At 38.6% G+C, this 11,303-nt stretch overlaps 1 protein-coding gene across 1 annotated transcript in view; it reads right to left on the bottom strand.

The window, feature by feature from the left end:
* SMCHD1 (structural maintenance of chromosomes flexible hinge domain containing 1) overlaps window positions 1-11,303 on the bottom strand; it is a 73,316-nt gene continuing 62,013 nt past the window's right edge. The window contains exons 43-48 of the mRNA XM_015823194.2: window positions 8,974-9,074; window positions 7,885-7,955; window positions 5,680-5,851; window positions 4,558-4,716; window positions 2,008-2,116; window positions 1-344 (exon numbers count right to left, since the gene is read on the bottom strand). Of these exons, the coding sequence (XP_015678680.1) occupies window positions 287-344; window positions 2,008-2,116; window positions 4,558-4,716; window positions 5,680-5,851; window positions 7,885-7,955; window positions 8,974-9,074 (670 nt within the window). The 3' untranslated portion in view covers window positions 1-286. The remainder of the gene's footprint in view (window positions 345-2,007; window positions 2,117-4,557; window positions 4,717-5,679; window positions 5,852-7,884; window positions 7,956-8,973; window positions 9,075-11,303) is intronic.

The following is an 11,303-nucleotide window of genomic DNA, read 5'->3' as shown; positions in this document are numbered from 1 at the left end:
TGGTTGTCATTCCAAACTTTTATTGTCAAATTTGAAAATGTTCATATGTAACAGAAGCATTGTTATATTTCCATAACATATAATATGTTATATATATTGTAGACTGATAGACAACAAAAATAAGGTTATTCTGTTAAAAAATAAGTCAACTCTTATTAATAACATTTCTTTTATGAATATAAAAATATCAATGAAAGTAACATATATTTGTAGAATATACACATTTCAATATACAATTTTATTTTAACAAATATAATCTATGTCTTCTTTCTTTGGAGAGAATTCATTAGTTGCTGTTTCCTATTCTTTTCTTCATAGGAGGAGCTGAATCCGATTCTTCTGAACTATGATTATATGAATAAATTAGTTTAAATATAATTAATAATTTAAATTTAGAATACTATGTATACTTTTTATAATAGGAATATAGTTTGTAAATCATAAATGCATATCATTTATGCCAATAACTATGATGAACAAATATATTTTTCAGGTTTAATCTGCAAATGACATTGATCAAATTAAGCATTTTGTAAAGGAGGAAAAATAAATAATAATAAAGTACATAAGATTTTATTTTTTAAAATAAGTAAAATTAACCCTTCACATGGATTCATTACATATTATTAATCTTATTAGTCTTTATATTTTTTAGTATCTGTATATCCTACCATAGAACTTCACAGATCTAGATATAAACATACATCAAATTTGCAGGTTCACTTGTACAACCAACAAAGAATCTTAAAAAATACGAGGGCAATTCAGAAATAAACCTCTGTTTGGTTATCAATGACAGACACTCGCAGATACAGAACTTTTATTATACACATTAGAAAACTACAACATTACATTACTTTTTGACATAATCGCCATTCAAATTGAGGCACTTGTCAAAATGTCTTACAAAGTTTGTAATTCCTTAGTAGTAGTCACTCGGTGCCAAATCTGGGCTATGGAGGGGGTGTGATCAAAAACATCCCAATGGAACTGCTTCGAAAGTTCTTGGGTGTGTCTAGCGGTGTGCGGGCGAGCATTATCGTGAACCAACACCACACTGGAAGTCAGCATGCCCTGGCGCTTGTTATGGATGGCTTGCCTGAGTTTTCATAACATTTCACCATAGACATCTGAACTGATGGTCAAACCACGCTCCATGAACTTCACTAGCAGTACTTCTTTGGCATCTTCGCATTTAGTGGGATTTTCTATGGCACCACTTCCGGTATGGCGTTGGTTCACGATAATGCTCGCCCGCACACCGCCAGACACACCCAAGAACTTTTGAAGTTCTGTTGGGATGTTTTTGATCACCCCCATAGCCCAGATTTGGCGCCGAGCGACTACTACTAAGGAATTTCAAACCTTGTAAAATGTTATGACAAGTGCCTCAATTTGAATGGCGATTATGTCAAAAAGTAATGTAATGTTGTGGTTTTCTAATGTGTATAAAAAAGGTTCTGTATGTGCAAGTGTCTGTCATTGATAACCAAACGGAGGTTTATTTCCGAATAAATACAGGCTGGATAAGGACTACTTCAGTAAATAATTGCTGCTTTTCTAAGTTCCTAAAAAGAATATACCTTATTTTGGGGAGTCACTGTCACATATTATGAAGACTATATAGCTCTATTACAATTATTTTTTCAACATTAGAAGTTCTGGTTTACTTGTTATACTTCTGGAAGCCCATCATGGGCAAACTATGCTCTTGCATACCCATCTCAATGTCTACAAAATACTGATACAGGCAGTCCTTGACTTATGACTGCTCACTTAGCAGCCTTTCAAAGTTACAGTGGACTCTCCCCAAAAGCTGCTTGTGACCCAGTCCCAAAGTTCTGGCCCCTGCAGCACTCCCCTCAATTGTTTGTCCTTGCAGCCAAATGCAGGGACAGTGCAGCTTCCCTGCCTCTCTTCCCCCCATCCCCTCCACTGGATCCCCGCAGGCATTGGGCCTGCTTTCCACCCCCCCCAGCCCCCTCCCCCCAGACCTGATAGACAAACCTGTATGAACGTTTTGTTTCTCTTCCTGTTTTTGAATGGCTTGGAGCCTCGGACAAATCAAGCTCTTCTGAGGGGGGTGATGATTTGCTGCATTGACTTGAGGTCATATCTATGTAGATAAATCTTACTTTTAATTTTAGAATGTATGATACCACATAGCTGCAAGTATCTGAGGGAGATGGGCAGTTCAAGAATAAATAAAACAGTGTGTATAAAGTTCTGCATATTCAAAAATACCTGATTATTTACAACTCTACTTGATGCTAAAAGGTGGTATATATTTATGTGAAACTGGCTTGGAAAACACCCCTTCATATAATCAATCCGTTACATTTATCTCTAACTCCTGTGCCCAAGCTGGCCCATTCAGCTTTCTCCCTTCCCTGTCCTTTGTTCCTATTCAAATGATCATTCTGCATAATTTCCTTTCCAATAAAGAAAAGATATAAGGTGGGAATTGCAGGCACCCCACTGGATCGCCTATAGGCGTAACACTGTCAGGAAGTATTCACTTAACAATTGTTTTCAAACCGCTATCTCTTGAGTGTAAATAGCATGGTGAATTGTAGAAATTGAAACAAGGCTTAGGCCCAAGGCCAGGCCCAGGGCACTGTCTTCCAGACTGCATGAGGAAGAGAACTGAACTTTGCCCTCTAAATTCCAATCAGCCTTCTGAATTCCCATCTCCAGTAGGCCTGGGTTCCATATACCACGCTTCTCTATCTTGCCTAGTAAGGTTTTCTGACACTGTTTCTGTTAATGTTTTATGAGTAGCCTTTGACCTTGCCAGTTTCAGAGACACAGTGGAGGGTTACTGTATTTTCCTTTATAACAATTTAATAGGAAAATTATATTACCCTTTTCTGCATTTCATTTGTTTCCAGGTTAACTGTACACATACAAATGTCTATGAAATCGTGACAATGATAGTTCAATATATTTGATTTCACCCGAATCCAAATACATATTTTAAAGTAAATCTGTTGCATTGAAAACCCATTTGTTTGGAATACAAAACTATTTTATGGATTGTATGGTAAAATAATTATCTTCTAATGCTGCTAAAAAGAGGAACTATGGCTTGGATCCAAAGTTTTGTGGAACAAAAATATTAAACTATATGTTCCAGTAAGCATATTTCTGATTATTCTCCTCAATCTCAAAACCCTTCCACAAGCTTTGGGAAAACACTCTGGCAAAAGTTAGAATATGATACTGATGGCTGTAGGTAGAATGGGAACTGGCAAAAAATGTTTTTTTCTTGCTTTCCTTCCTCTCCAAATATCTCCAAGTAGTCCTTGACTTATGGCAGCAATTGGGACTGGAATTTCCACTGCTGATGCAGTCATAAAATGTGACTGCATTGCTTAGTGACCGCAATCCTTGCAGTCCCAGTTGGTATTATTAATCACATTCCATGGCCATCAGGTGAACAATCTCCTGTTGGTTTCCCTCAACCAAAGTTATAAAGTTGTAAATCCCAAGCTGGAAGACGTGTAAATGGCTGCTACCAGGAGTGCACGGGGATGCAGGGGAGGATTGGAGAGGGCTTACAATGGTGTAGTGGAAGGACTCAAAATAATGCAAGTGGCTGTGCAGGAGGCGCAGCGCAGGTCTGAGAGGCTGCAAGGGAGTGTGTGAGAGGTGTGGCTCAGGGAAAGTGCAAGAGGGTGTGCAAGAGGTATGATGCAGGATGGAGACGGTATGTTAAGTGGCCTGGGTGGCACAGCACAGAGTGTCTGGGAAGGATGCATAAGTTGGGAAGACTTACCCCATCACTTTCTAGGAAAGCCAGCAGGGAAGGGTTGCAAATGATGTTCTCATGATTGTGGGATGCTACAACTAGTGATAAGTGCAAACTGGTTGCCAAGTATCCAAATCATGACCATGTGACCATGGACAGCCAGAACCTGAAGGATCAGTTGTTCAACACCACTGTTAACTTTGAACAGTTGTTGAATGAATGGTTGTAGGTTGAGAACTACCTGCAATGCTCTCTTATACTAGCAGGAAGTCTTCAACTTACAACCACAATTGAGCCCAAAATTTCTACTGCTAAAGAAACCAACTAAGTGAGTTTTGCTCCATTTTATGACATTTCTTGCCACAGTTGTTAAGTGAATCGCTGCAGTTGTTAAGTTGGTAACACGGTTGTTTATTGAATCTGGCTTTCCCATTGACTTTGCTTGTCAGACGGTCACAAAAGAGGATCGTGTGACCCTGGGACACTGCATCTGTCATAAATACATGCCAACTGCCAAGTACCCGAATTCTGATCATGTGACCATGGGGTTGCTGCAACGGCCGTGTGAAAAACGATCATAAGTCATTTTTTTTAGTGTTGTTGCAATTTCGAATGGTCACCAAACAAAATGGCTGAGGAGTACCTGTATATGAATAGAAGGTCCCTTTTGATTCATTAAAACTTGGGGCCTAATTATACATGCCTTTATTATTTATGTTTATAAATTTATACTCCATTATACTTGAAAATATGGTGTGCCAAAGTGCCTTTTAGTAATATATATGCGTGTGTCAATACATCCATACCTAATTTCTGCTCTATTAATGCAAATTTATTTTCCTCGTCAGCAAGCTCTTCTTTCTTTCTTTGCATTTCTGAGGTATTAATTGATTGTAGTTGTTCTTTAAGGTCAGTGTTTAATTTATTAAGTCGGAAAACTGCTGTACGGTACTCCTGAAGGAGTTCTAATATATAAAGAAAAAGGATTTACATGTTAATAAAATATAACACTATAATCTGTAATAGTAATTAGCAGAAACAGTGAAGTCACTATGCATTGTCATTAAATAAAAGTATGGAACAATGCTTGATGAATAATTTTTTTTGCTAAATATGTACAAATTCAGTGTAAGAAAGTGCTTTATTTACCAGTGAGCTATCATGTGATGCTTGGGATTCATTCTCCTCCTTCCTCCTTTAAATATAATTAAACTAGAAATTCCTTCTTGAAGGAACCCCATATCTTATAGAGCAGGGGTCTTCAAACTTGGCCCTTTTATGACTCAAGGACTTCAACTCCCAGAATTCCTCAGCCAGGCATGCTGGCTGAGGAATTCTGGGAGTTGAAGTCCATGAGTCATAGAAGGGCCGAATTTGAAGACCCCTGTTATAGAGTATGTGTGAAAGAGAGCAGGGTGGGGAGAGGGAGAAGTAACCATCTTAAAAACATCTTTTCCAAGACCTGGCACCTGACAAACCTTTCAACTTTAGATTTCAATAATTGTATATAATCCTTGTTGCTTTCTTAAAATGTTTTTCTAAAAGTAGAAAAAAAATCTACTAAATTAAGAGCAGTGGACTTCTTATTCTACATCAATGCATAGCAAAAATCAAAATAATTTTATTCACCTATGATACAATAAAACGTACATTACTCTATAATGGTTTGTTTTTTTAATAGCTGCAATGTGCTTCATACTGGAATCCATCCAGCTAAAAACTTCTATTTCATTGGCTTAATATATAATTAAATATATATATATTGGCTTAATATATATATTTAATATAACTATAAATATAATATTTAATATTTAATATTTAATTTAATTTAATTAAAATCTAGCAATAATTTCGATTGAATTCTTAAGGGAAACACTTAAGAAAATATTATGTAATAGTTGATTTCATTTATTAAACTCTGAATGCACCTAGGTGTAGGTCGATAACCTTGCAACGCGGTGGCAGAGGTGCTCCAAAAACCATCCCCCGGAGCTTCTCTATAGGAGGGGCTTTATTCTGGAAGCCTCCAAACTTTCCATTATTGCGAATTCTGTCCCCTTCTCTTGTTAATAAAGTTGGGCAACGCGTCGTTTTCACAACCTATATATATATATATATAAAGAAAGAATCTACTATCAAAATTCAGTACTTTATTGTTGAAAAGTAACTCTGCAAGCTTTCTCTGTGATCCTGTTAGATCAAATGCAAGCTGTATATATTTTTTAAAAAGAACACCTTAATTGCTACATAAACGATATAGAATGAAATAGGGGTCTATGTATGAACTCACTGGGCCCTGTATGAACTCTTTATTATATATTTTAAACAAATCCTGTTTGATTTAAAAGACAGGTGCAAAAGCATGCATTTTTCTGCATCTGCAGCATTTTTCTGCATCTGCCCATTCTGCAATCCTCAGAATGAGCACGACCTCCCACCCCCCTACCCAAAATATCAAGCTTGTGGACTATATTTTAAGACAATAAATAACCTGAACACCTTCTAACACTTTGGGTATTTGGGTAAGAAAAAACTGCCTTCCTCCTCCCACTTCTACAGTGCAGACACCTACTTTTCAGCTTCTTCCCTTCCAATCTCAGCTTCTGACAAGTCGGATTGGAAGCAGGCTAGAGCTCTTTTTCCATGATCTTATCCTTTTTGTACACTAACCTTTTTGTTATATACAATATGGAAATCTCATTCCAACTAACTAAGAGGCAAACCTATTCCTTGGCCCTTCTCCTATAGCACATTGCAGCCAGTCTGTTTAAGCACAAGGCACTTATAGTTGACAGTGAGGATAAGAATCCAAAGGATTTGGATTTCAACATGAATCCTGCATTCTTTTCAACATATTTTTATTCTTGAATTTGCTTCTCCCCTTATGCCAACTGTTTATAAAGGTTTCTCTTCAAATTTTCTGAAGAAGTGAAGCCTAGATGTACTATCTGTACTGAAAACAAAATAGCTCAACTCTGGGTTGATTCAAAAAAAGCAGACCTTGCGTTTGGGGAAAAACTTGGATGAAAAAAATGTGCTGAAAAGAAAACATTTTACTGCAATAATTTATTTTTAATTAGGCTTTTTTCAGATTAGCTAAAATTCAGATGAGCGTTTTTCTGTCTAAACCTAATTTGATAGGAACTGAAAGTCAAGTGGTCTCCCTTTTAATATCTAGGTAATCCTTGCTTAACAATGGTAATTTGGACCAGCAACTCTGTTGCTAAGCAATGTAATTTTAAAGTGTAATGTCACATGACTATGTCAATTTATAATCTCAGTTGCTCTTTCATTAATCAAAACCGCTTAGCCATAGCATACCATGTGATCTCTTGCCGGCTTCCCCACAGATTTTGCTTTTTGGAAGCTGGCAGTGAATATCACAAATGGTAATCATGGGGTTGTAGGGACGCTGTGACAGCTGCAACTACAAGGACCCATCATAAGTACGCCAAGTTCAGTACCATTGTGGTCATGCAGTAAGGACAACATGTATTTGTTGATGATGCCCAATTGTACACTGTAATCCTGGAGAAGTCTTATCTCAGTATTTAATGGCTATTATTGTCTGGATAAAAGGCAAAGGTTTCCCTGTCCAGTCATGTCCAACTCTAGGGAGCGGTGCTCATCTTAGTTTCTTAGCTGAGAGAACCAGCGTTGTCTGAAGGCATTTCCGTGGTCATGTGGCCAGCATGACTATACCCTGAGGTGCGCAGAATGCTATTACCTTCCCACCAAAGTGATACCTATTTATCTTCTTGCAATTGCATGCTTTCAAACTGCTAGATGAGCAGGCGCTGAGGTAAGCAACAGGAACTCACCCCATCATGTGGCGCTCAGGTCTCAAACTCGGGCTGTCAGTTTTCCAGCCAAGAAGCTCTTTAACTACTGAGCCCTCACACCCCGATGGTCTCAATAGAACAAGCTTAACCTTAACAGGGAGCGTACATCATAGGAAGATCTACTACCTAGTAGAAAATGGACATCACAGAACCAAACAAGCCCTTTAGGAAAGAAGGTCTTTATAAGTTTGTGACTAAAATATCAATGGAGCTTGACTAATCCTTTTTCTTTTTCAGTCACTCTTATGCATAAAAGCAATAAACAAAGCACTTTACAACTGTAATACACACCTCTTTTCTGTAATGAGTGGCAGCATCCAAATTGTCAATAATAATTGTATTACCCAAGAGCATCTCAAACACTGTAAAGATATATGAAATATTAATACAGTATTTAAAACATAAACCAATACATAAACTGGTGTTTCTATTCACACCTACTTATTGTGGAATATCAATAGTGAATACAATGTTAACATCGTGATATAGTTAACAGAATTACCTCTAAATTAGAAAGAAATTTTGTCAAGATAATCCAGGGTAAGAACAACTGTATTATGTGTAAACTTTGATAAACTACAGGTATTCAGAAACTGAATATTTGTATGTAAATGCAAGGCATGCATGTGTATACTCATTTTATGCCTTGTTCTCTAGTTGCTACATTCCAAGATGTCAGCTATGCAAAATTATGTAATATTTCATGCAGAAGAACATGTAAAAGGGGTGCTACTAGCTATTAGGGATATGTAAGCCTCCCTATAAGAAGAATGTTTCAACAAATAAAGCTATTTCAGCTGAAGTTCAGTGTTATTAGGTAGTAAATCCTCTGAACTGGAAGTGATTTGAGGTATTTGAAGCCTATTTGGTCTGAAATACCTTGAATCACTTCCATATTGGAAAATTTATAGGAATTGCCCATTGTCCAGAGCAACATAATCTGGAGGGGGGACAGGAAAGTTGTGCTCTGCTCTGATGTAAGCCAGAATTTCAGACTAACTTGTGTTTGAGATCTTAAGTAAAAAAAAGAAAAGGGAGAAGAGAATGTAATAAGTTTCTTACAAGAAAATTATTTATTTAATGCTAAAGAGAAACTTCTCAGTAGCAGTTACTAATAGCCAGATGGCATTATTATTTGATGGAGAAGAAGACTTTCCAAAGATACAGTTTCTTCAAGCTCTTTCAATTACCAGCTTGGGATAACGGGTCAGGTATTGAAAGTACAGAGACCCAAATTAAAGTCTATATTTAAACATGGAAACTCTCAGTTATTCAGTCTTATCCCAACCTCCCTCACAGACTTGTTTTGTAGCGACACCCACAGAAACTCCTTGAACTCATAAATAAAAACCTAACAAACATTCTTTCTATGATATTTACCTATTTGGCAACTCTCCTTGTGCTCTGGAAATATTAGCAAGTTCCTAGCAAATACAGGATTTCCAATAGGATTGAAACAGTTTCTTTCATGAGGTAAAGGTCTGCTTAAAACAAAGAGATATTCTTTCATTACTGACTTTTGTCAGATAAATACAAAACATTTGGCCACCATTTACATATTAGTATTGACTGCTAGCATACTAAAGAGAAATTTGCATTTTAAATATATTACAATATACTTTACCATGTACAGGATTTGAAACAAAATATGAGATAAATTAATTCTTTCAGAAGTAAATCACCATTAGGAAAAAAAAATCGGCAGCTATTATTTAACTACTCAGATGTAGTGGCTAAAGTCCTGAGCTAAACTGGGAGGCTATGAGTTCTAGTCCTTCCTTAGGCATGAAAGCTAGTTAGGTGACTCTTGGGAAGCCCACCCAACCCCACAGGATTGTTGTTGTCAGGGAAATTAGAAGTAGAAACACTGTCTTGAGTTAACCAAAAATAAAGGCAGGTAAAAAAATCAATTAATAAACAAATTATTTTGTGCAGAGATGAAACTGAAAGTTTAGAGTTATTTGTAGTCCTCAGGTTACAAATATAATGGAGCCTGCCCATTCCATTCGTAACTCAAGGATTCGTAGGAGTGAATGGCGTCCCTTGAATGCAATCACTCTCTGCTTTCACGCATTCATTCATTAATCAAATGCGCGGATGATTAAGTGCACTTAAGGTATTTCAGGGTGGGAAAGGCCATGGGAGGCTTAATGATGGAACAGGCCCCCAAGGCCTCCCTGACCCACTGAGATACCTCATACTTCCCTACTCCAATTCTGCTGTGCCAGACTCACTTACTTTGCAAAGATCTTTCTCCTCTCTGCTGTGGTTTCTTTGCCTTTGAGGGAGAGTCGTCTTGGAAATACTTTTTGCGCCTAGAGTGAAAGGTTCTGGGGGCCGTGATGTCGCACGACTTCAGCCACCCATTCTCTGCAAAAGAAGATAGTCGCCAGAAGCTTCCATTCTCTGGGGGAAAAGTGTTTGCTTCATTTGCATGCATGTGGGGCAAAGCGTCCCCCAGGCATGCAAATGAAGCTTCTATTCTCCAGGGGAAAAGTGTTTGTGATACCTGTCTGCTGCTCCTTTCCCCACAAACTTCTTTCTGCCTCTGCCGTGGCAGGGACGCTACATGCTTGCTAAAAGCCTTCTGCTGGGAATGGAAAGAGATTCCATTGGGTCCCTTCCAAGAGGTGAGATGGACGGCACAGTCCCCGAGATCTCCCTGCCATCTCCTGTCTACCCACCCCTGCTTGGGGAAGTCCCTTTCGAGGCTTCGTTCCTGCCCTCAAACAATAAGGCTGGCACACGAGTGAGCAGCACATCCGGGCCATGGAAAGCATTGGTTCCTGCGCCCGGCCAGGGAGTGAGGTGACAAAAGAGCTCTGTCCCCAGTGGAAGGATTTTAGTGGGCGTGGACAGTCCCTGCCATGGTGTTAAGGAGTTCAGCCGGGAAGGAGCAGCAAACAGGCATCACAAACACTTTTCCCTCAGAGAATGGAAGCTTCTGGTGGCCATCCTCTTTTGCAGAGAATGGGTGAAGTCATGTGACATCATGGCCTCCAGAACCTTTCACTCTTGGAGTGAAAAGCATTTGCAAACTGGCTGGACACAGGGAGCGACACAATTGGCTTGTAAATGTTTTTGCGCTGGGAGTGAAATGTTCTGGGGCCCGTAATCTTGTGTGACTTCAGGTACCCATTTTCTGCAAAAGCGGATGGGTGGCTGAAGTCACGCGAGATCACAACCCCAGAACCTTTCACTCTCGGCACAAAAAGCCTTTCCAAGCTGAGTCTCCTCTCCCTTCAAAGGCAAAGAAACCGCAGCAGAGAGGAAACAGAACTTTTTTGCAAGGCAAGTGATTCCGGCGCGTCAGGATGGGAGTGGGAAACAGTTGTGGGAGGGGGAAATAGGCAGAGCCTCTGTGGTCGTTTGTAAGGGCGAACAACTGTTGTGGTCCTGCAACATTCTTACTTTCGGGACTTGCTCATAAAACATTAGGGGGCACTTATCACGTAACTTCAAATGTGCGCTAAGTGAATGTTTGTAACTTGGGGATTACCTGTATTTATAGATTTCATTTCATTTCATTTCATTTATTAGACTTATATGCCGCCCTTCTCCCCACAGGACTCAGGGCGGCTCACAGCATATTAAAACAGTACAAAGCATTATCCCCAATAAAAACCAATTAAAAACAAATATTTGCCGCTGTGTCATATTAAAATAATAATTAAAATTGTCCCTATTTAAAATTCTCCCTAGGCCAGACC

Source organism: Protobothrops mucrosquamatus, unplaced genomic scaffold (assembly GCF_001527695.2).
Source record: "Protobothrops mucrosquamatus isolate PMUCROS unplaced genomic scaffold, P.Mucros_1.0 scaffold1795, whole genome shotgun sequence".
Lineage (NCBI taxonomy): Eukaryota > Metazoa > Chordata > Lepidosauria > Squamata > Viperidae > Protobothrops > Protobothrops mucrosquamatus.
The sequence above is the reverse complement of the archived record's forward strand: the minus strand, read 5'-3'. Positions and strand labels throughout refer to the sequence as shown.